The sequence below is a fragment of the Phyllobates terribilis genome, unplaced genomic scaffold (genome assembly GCF_046119375.1).
Source record: "Phyllobates terribilis strain yellow unplaced genomic scaffold, ASM4611937v1 Scaffold_4__5_contigs__length_816908805, whole genome shotgun sequence".
Classification (NCBI taxonomy): Eukaryota; Metazoa; Chordata; class Amphibia; order Anura; family Dendrobatidae; genus Phyllobates; species Phyllobates terribilis.
This window is the reverse complement of record NW_027362764.1, coordinates 610,305,794-610,324,618: the sequence shown is the minus strand read 5'-3', so window position 1 is coordinate 610,324,618 and position 18,825 is coordinate 610,305,794. Positions and strand designations below refer to the sequence as shown.

General features: G+C 44.2%; 1 protein-coding gene across 1 annotated transcript in view; it reads right to left on the bottom strand.

Moving 5' to 3' along the window:
- The window catches only part of SNTG1 (syntrophin gamma 1), a 1,226,946-nt gene that overhangs the window by 54,620 nt on the left and 1,153,501 nt on the right, over window positions 1–18,825 (bottom strand). The window contains exon 17 of the mRNA XM_073679284.1: window positions 649–801. Coding sequence (XP_073535385.1) covers window positions 649–801 — 153 coding nt within the window. The remainder of the gene's footprint in view (window positions 1–648; window positions 802–18,825) is intronic.

Sequence of the window (18,825 nt, the reverse complement as noted above, 5' to 3'; positions counted from 1 at the left end):
TTTAGCTGCTTGTGGGTGTTCTCCAATGATGCTAAAAATAAAAATATTTTCCGAATATATTACTGGACATAACTTAGCAGCAACTTCCTTACTTGACTGATTTAATTTCTGTAACCAGTCCTCTCTAAGACTAAAACTTGCACCCTTTTTCCCAACTGGACTATCATCAGAAATAGCTTGGTCCTACCTGTACTGCCTGATTGGAGCCCTAATAACCCACACATAATTATACAACTTTAACAGGATTCTAGTAGAAAATCTAAAAATGAGTCCATGACATAAATATTTATTAATGGATTGCAGTGAATGCTATATTAAACCTACGTAGATTGTACAAAGACATAATACACCCTCACTGTATGTAAATATGCCTTTAATTTCAATGTCACACACTTTTTTTCTGCCATATTTTATGGAATTATACATACAAAAATGTAGTATTTTCTATTTGATGTATTACAAAGATTTTTTCTACTGAGTCCAAGGATTGTACCATTGAAAACCAATACTTGAGTCTCAATATATGACTAGTATTCTGTACATATAAAACATATTAAAACTAGTACTGTGCATACAAGCATCTTATACATGGTTTTTGATGTGCTAAATAAATTCTTTGTGATTATGAAAAAAAAAACAGTTTCTTGCCTGGATCCTTTCAACTTCTAGGAAAGTTGCTGTCTGGAAAGCTTTCTCCCAAAGCACGAGTTCATTCTCCAATTCCACAGAAAAGTACAAATCCTCACCAGATTCTGACTGAACGCCAAAGCAGTGTTTTCGGTGGTCCAAAAGATCACTGTCCTGATGAAAACCTGAAGTTATACAATCTGGCATACATTAAGTAATAATTCTTACATTTCACTGTTTTAATATATATGCAAACCATGATACCTAAAGTACAGCCACAAGATAAGCGCTCTAAGATAATATTAAAAAATACCATGTTTATTGGACTACTGGATACATCTCAGCTTTAGAAATCAGAAAACAGAAAAGATATACTCTACCAATTCAAAATTCCCTTTTAATTTAAATAATAGAAATTGCTGGTTGCCATATTTCTGAACAGTTGAGGCCCATCAACAGATTAAGCAATAAAAAAAATACTTATACTCACCTTGCCGATCACTTCTTTGCCCCCTTAACTCATCTTTGTCACCCATCTGTTTCTCATTTCATCTTCTGATCCCTGCCACCAGTGCTGAAATCTCCAGTACTCTCACACTAAGCCATGAACTACAGCTCTAATGAGGGCCAGGATGGTTCGCGCATGTGTGCAAGGTCACGGCGCACTTCATGATGTCAGGACGCTGTGAACTCTTGAGCACTTATAAACCAGATATCAGAAGATGCAACGAGGATCGGACAGGTGACGGTGAGGAGTAGAGGGGCCAGAGAGGTGAGCTTTAAGGTTTTTCTTCTATTTTTTACATAGAACATTTATTATGCTCTGTTATCTGGAGAGACTAAGATGAGTATGCGTTCTATCAGTGAAAAGAACATAGAGAACAAGTATATGAAACACTGACGTCTGAATGAGGCCTAAATTACATCTACTAATGTGAACACATATTATAAACATTGTGCATTGAAACTTTGCGGATTGAATTAACTTGATTATTATTATGGCATGAAGATATATTTGTCTCTGTAAGGATTTTCCATACTGATTTAAAGAACAATATTATCAAATGGGTGCAATGGTAAATTAAACGAGTATTGAAGGTTTTTCAAAATAATGTCTAACAAGCAAAAAAACTAGTATTAACTGTGACAGTTTGTGATACAGGCACAACACTACTGCAGCTAATCACTGGCGGCACACAGCCTCATCTACCTCATACCAGGCTCCTCTACTAAACAAATGTTCTTGATAAAGACCGTTATTGGTTGAAACTTTGGATTTTTTTTTGCCTGATCAAAATAAAATATTCACTTATTGCATCAAGATCTTCGTTCTCCATCATCATTTTGGTTCTGAAGGTTTTTGCTCTTACTGGCTTCGAAAGTTCCATAGCATAAGTATACACAACACCTCTGACACCATTGATTAGATGGTCACATCCATGTGCATTAAATGATCACTGCAGCGAAGTAAACAGACACTTGCAAGAACCACTGCATACTCTTTACAACTATTTTGAAAACCAAAATTTGTAACCCTGGAAAATAAGTGATGTGTCCTCAAAAGGCACATAGTGTAAAAGAACTAAAGAGTAAATATGCCAGGGCAAAAAATACTCTAATCAATATAAACAATTATCAAGCGTTTATTAAATAAATTTTTAAGAACAATGGGAACAGACAATCCCAAAATACAGAAAAACTTTTTTTGGAAATCAAAGCCTATTATTTTAACACTACTTTCTTGCAGTCTAAATCTATGGGCACTGGCGGACGCAGACAGAAGAGGGCCCATGGGCAAGAACAATATATGGGCCCTTTGTAGTCCAATAGTTAATGATAATACACAACGTGGAAGATTGCAATAGCCAGAGAATGCTCACATGACCTTACACACAGTCAATATCAATGCTGTTTATCAGCATATAGAAACGGCATCAACTTCTTATGTGGAAAAAGCAAGCTTGCCAGCCTTACGAGCAAGCTCATGCTGCCCTACTACCCCATCTCCTTGTGCTCGTGTTTCTGGTAGTAAGGCTGCATCCTCAAGTATTAGATGGTCGATAGTGATGAGCGAGCATGCTTGCTACTGCTCGGTGCTCGCCCGAGCATCTCACTGATCAAGATACTCGGCGATCACCGAGTATTTCCGGGGTTGCTCGGCCGGAGCTCGGGTCCCCTCCTTGTATGTTTGGCGCTCTTTAGAGTGTCAATCAACATGCAGGGATTGCCTGCCACTCATTGTAATGCTGCAGCCATGGTGGTTGTGGCATTACAGTGATTGGATGGCCGCACAGCGTAGTCAGGTCTATATCAGACCTGGTGCCGCCATGCTCGTCACAGTCACTCTGGAATCAGGCAGAGTAGGGAGAGGTGCTGCTGCATCAGGGAGAGATTTGCTTGTGTATTAGGTAGTGTAGGGAGAAAAACAGTATATTACACATATCCATCTTAACAAACAGTCCTTTTGAGGACTAACTAATCCATCTGCAGAGATATCAGGCAGGCAGTGTATATAGGCAGGAAGGCAGGGTATATAGCAGACTGCAGTGCATATAGCACGAGAGGCTCCATTCCAATTCTGCCTTCTGCTGCTGTTAGATATTTCTATACAAAGGCCCAGGTCTCAGGGGCCAGGAATACTTTTTTTGGATCTTAATCCTCATTTGCTTAAAAAGCAATCCAGAGAACACTGTTTTTCTGTGTCATTTGCTTGTTGGCACTGCAGAATGCAGTCAGGTCCTTTCCATATTACAGCGTTAGAAATCCAGATATTTAAAACTGTGCTTTCACATATACTGTACGTTTTCAGAAAATACTGCAATTTTTGGCCTCCATTCCAATTTTTTTTCACTGTGTCAGCGACATTTTTGACACAGGTTTGCTGTTCAAACTACTAACCTACAGGCCATGTATTTAAAACTGTGTTTTGTCCGTCACACAGATCACATATACCTTGTCAGAAAATACTGCCATTTCTGGCCTCCATTAAAAATTTCCTTTAGTGTGTCATTGAAGCAATTCACACCAGTTTGCTGTTCAAAGTACTTACCTACAGAAAAGGTATTTAAAACTCTGTTTTCTCCATCACACGGATCACATATACGTTGTCAGAAAATACTGCCATTACTGGCCTCCATTAAAAATTTCTTTCACTGTGTCAGTGAAGCAATTCACACCAGTTTGCTGTTTAAACTACTTACCTACAGGCCAGGTATTTAAAACTCTGTTTTCTCCATCACCTGGATAACATATACGTTGTCAGAAAATACTGCCATTTCTGGCCTCTATTAAAAATTTCTTTCAGTGTGTCGGTGAAGCAATTCACACCAGTTTGCTGTTCAAACTACTTACCTACAGGCAAGGTATTTAAAACTCTGTTTTCTCCGTCACACGGATCACATATACATTGTCAGAAAATACTGCCATTTCTGGCCTCCATTAAAAATTTCTTTCAGTGTGTCATTGAAGCAATTCACACCAGTTTGCTGTTCAAACTACTTACCTACAGGCCAGGTATTTAAAACTCTGTTTTCTCAATCACACGGATCACATATACGTTGTCAGAAAATACTGCCATTTCTGACCTCCATTAAAAATTTCCTTTAGTGTGTCATTAAAGCAATTCACACCAGTTTGCTGTTCAAACTACTTACCTACAGGCCAGGTATTTAAAACTCTGTTTTCTCCATCACATGGATCACATATACGTTGTCAGAAAATACTGCCATTTCTGGCCTCCATTAAAAATTTCTTTCAGTGTGTCAGTGAAGCAATTCACACCAGTTTGCTGTTCAAACTACTTACCTACACGCAAGGTATTCAAAATTATGTTTTCTCCGTCACACGGATCACATATAAGTTGTCAGAAAATGTTGCCATTTCTGGCCTCCATTAAAAATTTCTTTCAGTGTGTCAGTGAAGCAATTCACACCAGTTTGCTGTTCAAACTACTTAGCTACAGGCAAGGTATTTAAAACTCTGTTTTCTCCATCACACGGATCACATATACGTTGTCAGAAAATACTGCCATTTCTGGCCTCCATTAAAAATTTCTTTGAGTGTGTCAGTGAAGCAATTCACACCAGTTTGCTGTTCAAACTACTTACCTACAGGCCAGGCATTTAAAACTCTGTTTTCTTCGTCACACGGATCACATATATATTGTCAAAAAATACTGCCATTTCTGGCCTCCATTAAAAATTTCCTTTAGTGTGTCAGTGAAGCAATTCACACCAGCTTGCTGTTCAAACTAGTTACCTACAGGCCAGGTATTTAAAACTCTGTTTTCTCCGTCACACGGATCACAAATACGTTGTCAGAAAATACTGCCATTTCTGGCCTCCATTAAAAATTTCCTTTAGTGTGTCAGTGAAGCAATTCACACCAGTTTGCTGTTCAAACTAGTTACCTACAGGCCAGGTCTTTAAAACTCTGTTTTCTCAGTCACAGGGATCACATATAAGTTTGCTCCAAACTCAGTCATTTGTAGTGAGCGTGGACGATACTGTCCTCCATTTAAAATGGGCAAGGCATGTGGCAAGGGAAGGGGAACTGGACATGATGGTGAAGGTGCATGCAGAGGCCAAGGACAAGGCCGTGGGCAGGCTGAAATTGTGCCACAACAAACACCCACATCTTCTCGCCCCACCTTCCTGTCTCAATTCCTAGGGGACCGCAGCACACCACTTTTGAACCCAGAGCAGTGTGAAAAGGTTGTTGGTTGGATAGCGGATAATGCTTCCAGTCACTTAGCCACCACAACCACCACCCTGTCTTCCACACGGTCAAGTCTCCGTAGCCGTAAGTCTGGACCTCATATTCCTCACCCTGATCCTCCTTACTCCCACCATGCCGAGTGCCCGGAGACAACTGATCCCACACTTGGACACTCTGAAGAGCTGTTCACTTTTCCGTTTATAGATTCGGGCCTCTCGCCCAGTCCAATTGAAACGGCGAAAGAGGAGATCGCGTGCAGCGGTGCCCAAATATTTAAACAGCCACGGTCACAAAAAGGCGACGGTGGGAAAGTGTCACAAGAGGTGGACGATGCAGAGCGAGGACAGCAGCACACAGGGAGAGGGAGGCAGAGCACCCCAACAGGCAGGAAGAAGCAGTGTGGTGGCCGCAGACAGAAGGCAGGCAACCGTTCCCCGTAACACCAACACAAAGGAAGTTGCCAGTACAACTGTTAGGTCTTCCCCAATCTGGTTGTTTTTTAAAGACTCTGCCGATAACCCCTAAAAGGCTATTTGCACCACCTGCCAGGCCAGCATCAGCAGGGGTGGCAAAACAACAAGCTTGACCACCACCAGCCTGATCAGGCACATGGCAGCAAAGCACCCAACTTTGTGGGCCGAACCCCAGGGTCCAGGAAGAGTGTCTGCAGGTGGCACCATTGCTTCTTCTGCTGTTGTGCATGCAAGCCAATCCCCTGTCCATGGTGCATGCAAAGATGCCTCCTGCCCGGCACCTGTCGTTGCACACTCTCAAGTAGCAGCATCAGGAAGCACGTCCACATCCTTGTCCCAGCGCAGCGTTAAGTTGTCCATACCCCAGTCCTTGGAACGCAAGTGGAAATATGCAGCCAACGCCCCACAGGCCACTCTACTAAATTCTCACATTTCACGACTGCTTGCGCTCGAAATGTTGACTTTTAGGCTCGTGGAGACAGAAGCATTACGCAACCTGATGGCGGTGGCCGTCCCTCGGTACTCGGTCACCAGCTGCCACTATTGCTCCCGGTGTGCCGTCCCCACATTACACAAGCACATGTCCCAAAACATTGGCCGTGCACTCAACAGCGCAGTTACCGGGAAAGTCCATATAACCACGGACACGTGGACAAATGCTTATGGGCAGCGATGGTACATCTCGCTGATGGCACACTGGGTTAACATAGTGGAAGCCGGGACCAATTTGCACCTTGGGACAGAACACGTCTTCCCGATGCCAAGGATTGTGGGCCCTAGGTCAATCAGGATTGCCCCCATGGTCTATAGCTCCTACACCTCATCCTCCCCAGCCTCCTCCTCCACTTCAGCCTCCATCTGCAAAATGACCACATCAGTCACAAGTTGGAAGCACTGCAGCATTGCCTTGGCCAAGTGGCAACAGGCTGTGCTGAAGCTAATATGCTTAGGTGACAAACCGCCCAATGCTGAAGAGTTGTGGACAGCTCTGAAAGAGCAGGTAGATCTGTGGCTCACACCGCTGAACCTATAGCCATGCATGGTCGTGTGTGACAATGGCAGGAACCTGGTGGCGGCTCTGAGGCGAGTCGAACTCACACACGTACCATGCCTGGTCCATGTGCTTAACCTCGTGGTTCAGCGGTTTCTTAAATCCTACCCGGAGCTGCCAGATCTGCTTGTTAAAGTACTCTGGCCGGGTGGGCCCATTTTAGAAAGTCAGCCACAGCTTCGCCGCCCTTGCCGTGTTTCAGCAGTGTTTGCAGCTTCCGGCTAACAGACTGGTGTGTGATGTCCCCACGCGTTGGAACTCTACACTGCAGATGTTGGGAAGGATTTGTGAGCAGAAGAGGGCAGTTGTTAACTACCAGCATCAACAAGGCTGTCGGTATTCAGTTCAGACTCCACACATAAGACCTCAGGAGTGGACATGGATGTCAGACATATGTACCATCCTCCAAAACTTTGAGGACTCCACCAAGATGGTGAGCCGCGATGATGCCATAATTAGCGTCACCATCCCGCTTCTCTGTCTTCTGAAATGCTCTCTGCTCACAATCAAAGAGGATGCATTGCAGGCAGAGCTCGATAAGATGGAGCAAGGAACCATACAGGGAGATTACACACAGCCAAGCCTCATCTCATCCCAACGTGGATTGGGTGATAATGAGGAAGAGGAGGAGGAAGGACAGGAGCTAGTTTCATGCACTATATACGGTACTACCTGCACAGCTGTCATACCGTCTGTTCAGAGTGGATGGCCAGAGGACACAGGGGAGGAGGAGGAGGAGAGCATGGTCAGTCATTAGTGTTGAGCGAGCACTAAAATGCTCGGGTGCTCGAAGCTCGGGCTGAGCTCACCGTGATACTCGGGTGCTCGACCTGAGCAACGAGCCCAATGTTAGTCTATGGGAGACCCGAGCATTATTGCGGCGGCACCCCCGGCACCCCCAGTCTGTAGAAAGCCTAAAAAGTGCCCAAAACGATAGTGACAGTGCTCAAATGACATGGGGACAGCATGGGGATTGCCCCAGGAAGCATTTCTGACCCCAAGGTCACTGCTGTCAACAACGTGGTCAGAGGTATTAAGCCAGTTTTACGGGCTCACAATAAAACGTTCAAAAACGAAACTGAAACGGTTTTCCTGTGAAATATGTTAAGGAACTTCCTTTCCAGGGTAAAGACTTGTGTATAAGGTAAAATAAATAACCAAAAACAAAAATACTCCTCCACACCTTGGGCTATGCTCACAAGTAGCATTTTTTATGCGGTTTTGCACTTTTGTATTGCTTTGAACCGTGCCAAATGCATTCACCGGGAAATGTCATTTTAACATTTTACAACCTTATCTGCCCATGTGCTATGTGATACATGCATACAGTTCTGAAAAGACATGGGAACAGCATGAAGAAGACCCCTGGAAGCATCTCTGACACCCAGATCATTGCCTAAAAGTGTGTCCATCAGAAGTGATCCTTGCCGCATCAGAAGATGCAGACTTGCAACTATTCCCGTGCAAGTCCTTGTCCCAGGGCAGTGTTCAATTGTACCTCCCCCATTCCTTGCAATGCAAGCGCAAGTAAGCAGCCTGCCACCCACCCACCCCCATGCTGCAATACCGTACTGCTTGCTTGCACTTGAAATTGGGCCTTTTAGGCATGTGGAGGCGGAATCTGGCCACCAACTCATGGCTGTGTCTGCGGCCTGGTATCCATAATCAGTCCCCACCCGCCCGGTGGCCGGGTGTCCATGCTTGGTCCCTAGCCGCCACTATTTGAAGGACAGCCTAACAACAAACACGTGGACAAGTGAATGTGGCCAGGGATGGTCCATCTCACTGATGCCTTCACACAGGGTTAATATTGTGGAAGTCGGGACACAGTTGGACACTGGGATGCAACACGTCCTCCAGACATAGAGGATTGCGGGCCCTGGGTCAACCAGGCTTCAACACAAAGTTCAGAAGGTAGACAGCAGCAGTGGTCGGCCTCCTACACAATGAGTAAATTATTCATGATCATGAGACCATCCATCTCCTTAGCTTTCTGTTCTTGGAATGCAAGCGCATGTATGTAGTAGCGGCTAGGCCTGAGGTGGTCATCGTTTTGGCGCATATCCTACCTCCTCCGAGGATTGCTGGATGTTTTCCTGCTACTATCCGAGTTCTATGACTCCCATTAAAACAAAGCTTCAGGTGATGAATGATGGATGAGGTGGTGGCAAAGGAGAAAAAGCAGGAGGAACAACTATTCACAACAATATCAGGCCAGTCAACCACACATGTCTTGTAGGATATGTTTCTGTACCAAAAGGAGAGGTTCGGCTACATAGTTATAGGGAATACAGTGAGTGCAATGTCTACCAAAAATTTCGAGGCACTCCAATGCCCTTTGGAAGTGACATGGAGGTCAGAGGGCCTTAACTAAACCGTTTTTTCCATTTATAGAAATTTGGTCTCCTGTACACTGTTGGCCTAAGCAGTGAATGGAAGGCTTTCCAAAAATTATGAGGAACTGCAATGCCCCTTGAAACAGATGTGGATTACAGCGTACTAAAAACCTTCTACCCATTATTGGGGAGTGGGTCCCCCTTAGTGTTCGCCTATGCATTGAAAAGCAAAAGCTGACTAAAATTAGGAGGAAATGTAATGCCCGTTGGAAGAGTCGTGGAGGTTAGAGTTAATTAAAAACAACATTTCAATGCCCCTTGAAAGAGCTGTGGAGTTCAGAGTGGTTTAACAAGATGCCTTTAATGCCCCTTGGTAGAGATGTGGAGGTCAGAGTGGTTTAACAAGACGGTTTTAATGCCCCTTGGAAGAGACGTGGAGGTCACAGTAGCTTAACAAGATGGTTTTAATGCCCCTTGGAAGAGTGGTGGAGGTTACAGTGGAATAAAAAGACAATATCAATGCCCCGTGGAAGAGACGTGAAGGTCACAGTAGCTTAACAAGACAGTTTTAATGCCCCTTGGAAAAGTGGTGGAGGTTACAGTGGAATAAAAAGACAATATCAATGCCACGTGGAAGAGACATGGAGGTCACAGTAGCTTAACAAGACAATTTTAATGTCCCTTGGGAAAGTGGTGGAGGTTACGGTAGAATAAAAAGACAATATCAATGCCCTTTGGAAGAGTGGTGGAGGTTGCAGTAGCTTAACAATACGGTTTTAATGCCCCTTGGAAGAGTGGTGGAGGTCGCAGTGAAATAAAAAGACAATATCAATACCCCTTTGAAGAGTGGTGGAGGTCGCAGTAGCTAAACAAGACAGTTTTAAAACCCCTTGGAAGAGTGGTGGAGGTCGCAGTAGCTTAACAAGATGGTTTTTATGCCCCTTGGTAGAGGGGTGGAGGTTACAGTGGAATAAAAAGACAATATCAATGCCCCGTGGAAGAGACGTTGAGGTCACAGTAGCTTATCAAAATGGTTTTAATGCCCCTTGGAAGAGACGTGGAGGTCACAGTAGCATAACAAGACGGTTTTAATACCCCTTGGAAGAGTGGTGAAGTTTACAGTGGAATAAAAAGACAATAACAATGCACCGTGGAAGAGAAGTGGAGGTAACAGTAGCTTAACAAGACGGTTTTAATGCCCCTTGGAAGAGTGGTGAAGTTTACAGTGGAATAAAAAGACAATATCAATACTCCTTGGAAGAGACGTGGAGGTCACAGTAGCTTAACAAGACGGTTTAATGCCCCTTGGAAGAGACGTGGAGGTCACAGTAGTTAAACAAGACAGTTTTAAGGCCCCTTGGAAGAGTGGTGGAGGTTACAGTGGAATAAAAAGACAATATCAATGCCCCTTGGAAGAGTGGTGGAGGTCACAGTAGCTTAACAAGACGGTTTTAATGTCCATTGGAAGAGTGGTGGAGGTCGCAGAAGCTTAACAAAACGGTTTTAATGCCCCTTGGAAGAGTGGTGGAGGTCGCAGAAGCTTAACAAGACGGTTTTAATGCCCCTTGCAAGAGTGGTGGAGGTCGCAGTGGAATAAAAAGACAATATCAATGCCCTGTGGAAGAGACGTGGGGGTCACAGTAGCTTAACAAGACGGTTTAATACCCCTTGGAAGAGTGGTGGAGGTTACAGTGGAATAAAAAGACAATATCAATGCCCCTTGGTAGAGTGGTGGAGGTCGCAGTAGCTTAACAAGATGGTTTTAATGCCCCTTGCAAGAGAGGTGGAGGTCACAGTAGCTTAACAAGATGGTTTTAATGCCACTTGGAAGAGTGGTGGAGGTTGCAGTGGAATAAAAAGACAATATCAATGCCCCTTGGAGAAGATGTGGAGGTCACAGTAGCTTAACAAGACGGTTCTAATGCCCCTTGGAAGAGACATGGAGGTCACAGTGGAATAAAAAGACAATATCAATGCCCCTTGGAAGAGTGGTGGAGGTCGCAGTAGCTTAACAAGACGGTTTTAATGCCCCTTGGAAGAGCTGTGGAGTTCAGAGTGGTTTAACAAGACGCTTTTAATGCCCCTTGGTAGAGACATGGAGGTCAGAGTGGTTTAACAAGATGGTTTTAATGCCCCTTGGAAGAGAGGTCACAGTAGCTTAACAAGACGGTTTTAATACCACTTGGAAGACTGGTGAAGTTTACAGTGGAATAAAAAGACAATAACTATGCCCCTTGGAAGAGACGTGGAGGACACAGTAGCTTAACAAGCCGGTTTTAATGCCCCTTGGTAGAATGGTGAAGTTTACAGTGGAATAATTAAACAATATCAATACCTCTTGGAAGAGACGTGGAGGTCACAGTAGCTTAACAAGACGGTTTTAATGCCCCTTGGAAGGGTGGTGGAGGTCAAGGTGGAATAAAAAGACAATATCAATGACCAGTGGAATAGACGTGGAGGTCACAGTAGCCAAACAAGACGGTTTTAATGCCCCTTGGAAGAGACGTGGAGGTCAAAGTAGTTTAACAAGACAGTTTTAAGGCCCCTTGGAAGAGTGGTGGAGGTTACAGTGGAATAAAAAGACAATATCAATGCCCCTTGGAAAAGTGGTGGATGTCGCAGTAGCTTAACAAGACGGTTTTATTGCCCTTTGGAAGAGTGGTGGAGGTCGCAGAAGCTTAACAAGACGGTTTTAATGCCCCTTGGAAGAGTGGAGGAGGTCGCAGTGGAATAAAAAGACAATATCAATGCCCCGCGGAAAAGACGTGGAGGTCACAGTATCTTAACAAGACGGTTTAATACTCCTTGGAAGAGTGGTGGAGGTTTCAGTGGAATAAAAAGACAATATCAATGCCCCTTGGAAGAGTGGTGGAGGTCGCAGTAGCTTAACAAGATGGTTTTAATGCCCCTTGCAAGAGTGGTGGAGGTCGCAGTAGCTTAACAAGACGGTTTTAATACCCCTTGGAAGAGTGGTGGAGGTTGCAGTGAAATAAAAAGACAATATCAATGCACCTTGGAGAAGATGTTGAGGTCACAGTAGCTTAACAAGAAGGTTTTAATGCCCCTTGGAAGAGACATGGAGGTCACAGTGGAATAAAAAGACAATATCAATGCCCCTTGGAAGAGTGGTGGAGGTCGCAGTAGATAAACAAGACTGTTTTAATGTCCCTTGGAAGAGCTGTGGAGTTCAGAGTGGATTAACAAGATGCTTTTAATGCCCCTTGGTAGAGACGTGGAGGTCAGAGTGGTTTAACAAGATGGTTTTAATGCCCCTTGGAAGAGACGTGGCGGTCACAGTAGCTTAACAAGACAGTTTTAATGTCCCTTGGAAAAGTGGTGGAGGTTACAGTGGAATAAAAAGACAATATCAATGCCCCTTGGAAGAATGGTGGAGGTCGCAGTAGCTAAGCAAGACGGTATTAATGCCCCTTGGGAGAGTGGTGAAGGTCGCAGTAGCTTAAAAAGACGGTTTTAATGCCCCTTGGAAGAGTGGTGGAGGTTACAGTGGAATAAAAAGACAATATCAATGCCCGCTTAAAAGACAATGAGGTCATAGTAGCTTAACAAAATGGTTTTAATGCTTCTTGGAAGAGATGTGGAGGTCACAGTAGCTTAACAAGACGGTTTTAATACCCCTTGGAAGAGTGATAAAGTTTACAGAGGAATAAAAAGACAATATCAATGCCCCGTGGAAGAGACGTGGAGGTCACAGTAGCTTAACAAGACGGTTTTAATGCCCCTTGGAAGAGTGGTGAAGTTTACAGTGGAAGAAAAAGACAATATCAATGCCCCTTGGAAGAGACGTGGAGGTCACAGTAGCTTAACAAGACGGTTTTAATATCCCTTGGAAGAGTGGTGGAGGTAACAGTGGAATAAAAAGACAATATCAATGCCCCGTGGAAGAGACGTGGAGGTCACAGTAGCTTAACAAGACGGTTTTAATGCCCCTTGGAAGAGTGGTGGAGGTTAAGGAGGAATAAAAAGACAAAATCAATGACCCGTGGAAGAGTGGTGGAGGACGCAGTAGCTTAACTAGATGGTTTTAATGCCCCTTGGAAGAGAGGTGGAGGTCACAGTAGCTTAACAAGACGGTTTTAAAGCCCCATGGAAGAGACCTGGAGGTCACAGTAGCTTAACAAGATGATTTTAATGCCCCTTGGAACAGTTGTGGAGGTTACAGTAGAATATAAAGACAATATCAATGCCTCATGGAAGAGACGTGAAGGTGACAGTAGCTTAACAAGACGTTTTTAATGCCCCTTGGAAGAGTGGTGGAGGTTACAGTGGAATAAAAAGACAATATCAATGCCCCTTGGAAGAGTGGTGGAGGAACGCAGTAGATTAACAACACGGTTTTAATGCCCCTTGGAAGAGACGTGGAGGTTACAGTAGCTTAACAAGATGGTTTTAATGCCCCTTGGAAGAGAGGTGGAGGTCGCAGTGGAATAAAAAGACAATATCAATGCCCCGTGGAAGAGACGGGAAGGTCACAGTAGCTTAACAAGACGATTTTAATGCCCCTTGGAAGAGACGTGGAGGTCACAGTAGCTTAACAAGACGGTTTTAAGGCCCCTTGGAAGAGTGGTGGAGGTTACAGTGGAATAAAAAGACAATATCAATGCCCCTTGGAAGAGTGGTCGAGGTCGCAGTAGCTTAACAAGTCGGTTTTAATGCCCATTGGAAGAGTGGTGGAGGTCGCAGTAGCTTAACAAAATGGTTTTAATGCCCCTTGGAAGAGTGGTGAAGGTAGCAGAAGCTTAACAAGACAGTTTTAACGCCCCTTGGAGGAGTGGTGGAGGTCGCAGTGGAATAAAAAGACAATATCAATGCCCCGTGGAAATGACGTGGAGGTCACAGTATCTTAACAAGACAGTTTAATACTCCTTGGAAGAGTGGTGGAGGTTTCAGTGGAATAAAAAGACAATATCAATGCCCCTTGGAAGAGTGGTGGAGGTCGCAGTAGCTTAACAAGATGGTTTTAATGCCCCTTGCAAGAGTGGTGGAGGTCGCAGTAGATTAACAAGACGGTTTTAATACCCCTTGGAAGAGTGGTGGAGGTTGCAGTGGAATAAAAAGACAATATCAATGCACCTTGGAGAAGGTGTGGAGGTCACAGTAGCTTAACAAGATGGTTTTAATGCCCCTTGGAAGAGTGGTGGAGGTTTCATTGGAATAAAAAGACGATATCAATGCCCCTTGGAAGAGTGGTGGAGGTCGCAGTAGCTTAACAAGATGGTTTTAATGCCCCTTGCAAGAGTGGTGGAGGTCGCAGTAGCTTAACAAGACAGTTTTAATACCCCTTGGAAGAGTGGTGGAGGTTGCAGTGGAATAAAAAGACAATATCAATGCACCTTGAAGAAGATGTGGAGGTCACAGTAGCTTAACAAGACGGTTTTAATGCTCCTTGGAAGAGACATGGCGGTCACAGTGGAATATAAAGACAATATCAATGCCCCTTGGAAGAGTGGTGGAGGTCGCAGTAGCTAAACAAGACTGTTTTAATGTCCCTTGGAAGAGCTGTGGAGTTCAGAGTGGTTTAACAAGATGCTTTTAATTCCCCTTGGTAGAGAAGTGGAGGTCAGAGTGGTTTAACAAGATGGTTTTAATGCCCCTTGGAAGAGACGTGGCGGTCACAGTAGCTTAACAAGATGGTTTTAATGCCCCTTGGAAGAGTGGTGGAGGTTACAGTGGAATAAAAAGACAATATCAATGCCACGTGGAAGAGACCTGGAGGTCACAGTAGCTTAACAATACAGTTTTAATGTCCCTTGGAAAAGTGGTGGAGGTTACAGTGGAATAAAAAGACAATATCAATGCCCCTTGGAAGAGTGGTGGAGGACGCAGTAGCTAAGCAAGACAGTATTAATGCCCCTTGGGAGAGTGGTGGAGGTCGCAGTAGGTTAAAAAGACGGTTTTAATGCCCCTTGGAAGAGTGGTGGAGGTTACAGTGGAATAAAAAGACAATATCAATGCCCGGGTAAAAGACATTGAGGTCACAGTAGCTTAACAAAATGGTTTTAATGCTTCTTGGAAGAGACGTGGAGGTCACAGTAGCTTAACAAGACGGTTTTAATACCCCTTGGAAGAGTGATGAAGTTTACAGAGGAATAAAAAGACAATATCAATGCCCCGTGGTAGAGACGTGGAGGTCACAGTAGCTTAACAAAACGGTTTTAATGCCCCTTGGAAGAGTGGTGAAGTTTACAGTGGAAGAAAAAGACAATATCAATGCCCCTTGGAAGAGACGTGGAGGTCACAGTAGCTTAACAAGACGGTTTTAATATCCCTTTGAAGAGTGGTGGAGGTAACAGTGGAATAAAAAGACAATATCAATGCCCCGTGGAAGAGACGTGGAGGTCACAGTAGCTTAACAAGACGGTTTTAATGCCCCTTGGAAGAGTGGTGGAGGTTAAGGAGGAATAAAAAGACAAAATCAATGACCCGTGGAAGAGTGGTGGAGGACGCTGTAGCTTAACTAGATGGTTTTAAAGCCCCATGGAAGAGACCTGGAGGTCACAGTAGCTTAACAAGATGATTTTAATGCCCCTTGGAACAGTTGTGGAGTTTACAGTAGAATAAAAAGACAATATCAATGCCCCATGGAAGAGACGTGAAGGTGACAGTAGCTTAACAAGACGTTTTTAATGTCCCTTGGAAGAGTGGTGGAGGTTACAGTGGAATAAAAGGACAATATCAATGCCCCTTGGAAGAGTGGTGGAGGAACGCAGTAGATTAACAACACGGTTTTAATACCCCTTGGAAGAGACGTGGAGGTTACAGTAGCTTAACAAGATGGTTTTAATGCCCCTTGGAAGAGAGGTGGAGGTCGCAGTGGAATAAAAAGACAATATCAATGCCCCGTGGAAGAGACGTGGAGGTCACAGTAGCTTAACAAGACGATTTTAATGCCCCTTGGAAGAGACGTGGAGGTCACAGTAGCTTAACAAGACGGTTTTAAGGCCCCTTGGAAGAGTGGTGGAGGTTACAGTGGAATAAAAAGACAATATCAATGCCCCTTGGAAGAGTGGTCGAGGTAGCAGTAGCTTAACAAGTCGGTTTAAGTGCCCATTGGAAGAGTGGTGGAGGTCGCAGTAGCTTAACAAGACAGTTTTAATGCCCCTTGGAAGAGACATGGAGGTCACAGTGGAATTTAAAGACAATATCAATGCCCCTTGGAAGAGTGGTGGAGGTCGAAGTAGCTAAACAAGACTGTTTTAATGTCCCTTGGAAGAGCTGTGGAGTTCAGAGTGGTTTAACAAGATGCTTTTAATGGCCCTTGGTAGTGACGTGGAGGTCAGAGTGGTTTAACAAGATGATTTTAATGCTCCTTGGAAGAGACGTGGCGGTCACAGTAGCTTAACAATATGGTTTTAATGCCCCTTGGAAGAGTGGTGGAGGTTACAGTGGAATAAAAAGACAATATCAAAGCCACGTGGAAGAGACCTGGAGGTCACAGTAGCTTAACAAGACAGTTTTAATGTCCCTTGGAAAAGTGGTGGTTACAGTGGAATAAAAAGACAATATCAATGCCCCTTGGAAGAGTGGTGGAGGTCGCAGTAGCTAAGCAAGATGGTATTAATGCCCCTTGGGAGAGTGGTGGAGGTCGCAGTAGCTTAAAAAGACGGTTTTAATGCCCCTTGGAAGAGTGGTGGAGGTTACAGTGGAATAAAAAGACAATATCAATGCCCGCGTAAAAGACATTGAGGTCACAGTAGCTCAACAAAATGGTTTTAATGCTTCTTGGAAGAGACGTGGAGGTCACAGTAGCTTAACAAGACGGTTTTAATACCCCTTGGAAGAGTGATCAAGTTTACAGAGGAATAAAAAGACAATATTAATGCCCCGGGGAAGAGACGTGGAGGTCACAGTAGCTTAACAATACGGTTTTAATGCCCTTTGGAAGAGTGGTGAAGTTTACAGTGGAAGAAAAAGACAATATCAATGCCCCTTGGAAGAGTGGTCGAGGTCGCAGTAGCTTAACAAGTCGGTTTAAGTGCCCATTGGAAGAGTGGTGGAGGTCGCAGTAGCTTAACAAAATGGTTTTAATGCCCCTTGGAAGAGTGGTGAAGGTAGCTGAAGCTTAAAAAGACAGTTTTAATGCCCCTTAGAGGAGTGGTGGAGGTAGAAGTGGAATAAAAAGACAATATCAATGTCCCGTGGAAGAGACGTGGAGGTCACAGTAGCTTAACAAGACGGTTTAATACCCCTTGGAGGAGTGGTGGAGGTTTCAGTGGAATAAAAAGACAATATCAATGCCCCTTGGAAGAGTGGTGGAGGTCGCAGTAGCTTAACAAGATGGTTTTAATGCCCCTTGCAAGAGTGGTGGAGGTCGCAGTAGCTTAACAAGACGGTTTTAATACCCCTTGGAAGAGTGGTGGAGGTTGCAGTGGAATAAAAAGACAATATCAATGCACCTTGGAGAAGATGTGGAGGTCACAGTAGCTTAACAAGAGGGTTTTAATGCCCCTTGGAAGAGACATGGAGGTCACAGTGGAATATAAATACAATATCAATGCCCCTTGGAAGAGTGGTGGAGGTCGAAGTAGCTAAACAAGACTGTTTTAATGTCCCTTGGAAGAGCTGTGGAGTTCAGAGTGGTTTAACAAGATGCTTTTAATGCCCCTTGCTAGTGACGTGGAGGTCAGAGTGGTTTAACAAGATGGTTTTAATGCTCCTTGGAAGAGACGTGGAGGTCACAGTAGCTTAACAAGACGGTTTTAATATCCCTTGGAAGAGTGATGGAGGTAACAGTGGAATAAAAAGACAATATCAATGCCCCGTGGAAGAGACGTGGAGGTCACAGTAGCTTAAGAAGACGGTTTTAATGCCCCTTGGAAGAGTGGTGGAGGTTAAGGAGGAATAAAAAGACAAAATCAATGACCCATGGAAGAGTGGTGGAGGACGCAGTAGCTTAACTAGATGGTTTTAATGCCCCTTGGAAGAGAGGTGGAGGTCACAGTAGCTTAACAAGACGGTTTTAAAGCCCCATGGAAGAGACCTGGAGGTCACAGTAGCTTAACAAGATGATTTTAATTCCCCTTGGAACAGTTGTGGAGGTTACAGTAGAATAAAAAGACAATATCAATGCCCCTTGGGAGAGACGTGAAGGTGACAGTAGCTTAACAAGACGTTTTTAATGCCCCTTGGAAGAGTGGTGGAGGTTACAGTGGAATAAAAAGACAATATCAATGCCCCTTGGAAGAGTGGTGGAGGTCGCAGTAGCTTAACAAGATGGTTTTAATGCCCCTTGCAAGAGTAGTGGAGGTCGCAGTAGCTTAACAAGACGGTTTTAATACCCCTTGGAAGAGTGGTGGAGGTTGCAGTGGAATAAAAAGACAATATCAATGCACCTTGGAGAAGATGTGGAAGTCACAGTAGCTTTACAAGACGGTTTTAATGCCCCTTGGAAGAGACATGGAGGTTACAGTGGAATTTAAAGACAATATCAATGACCCTTGGAAGAGTGGTGGAGGTCGCAGTAGCTAAACATGACTGTTTTAATGTCCCTTGGAAGAGCTGTGGAGTTCAGAGTGGTTTAACAAGATGCTTTTAATGCCCCTTGGTAGAGACGTGGAGGTCAGAGTGGTTTAACAAGATGGTTTTAATGCCCCTTGGAAGAGAC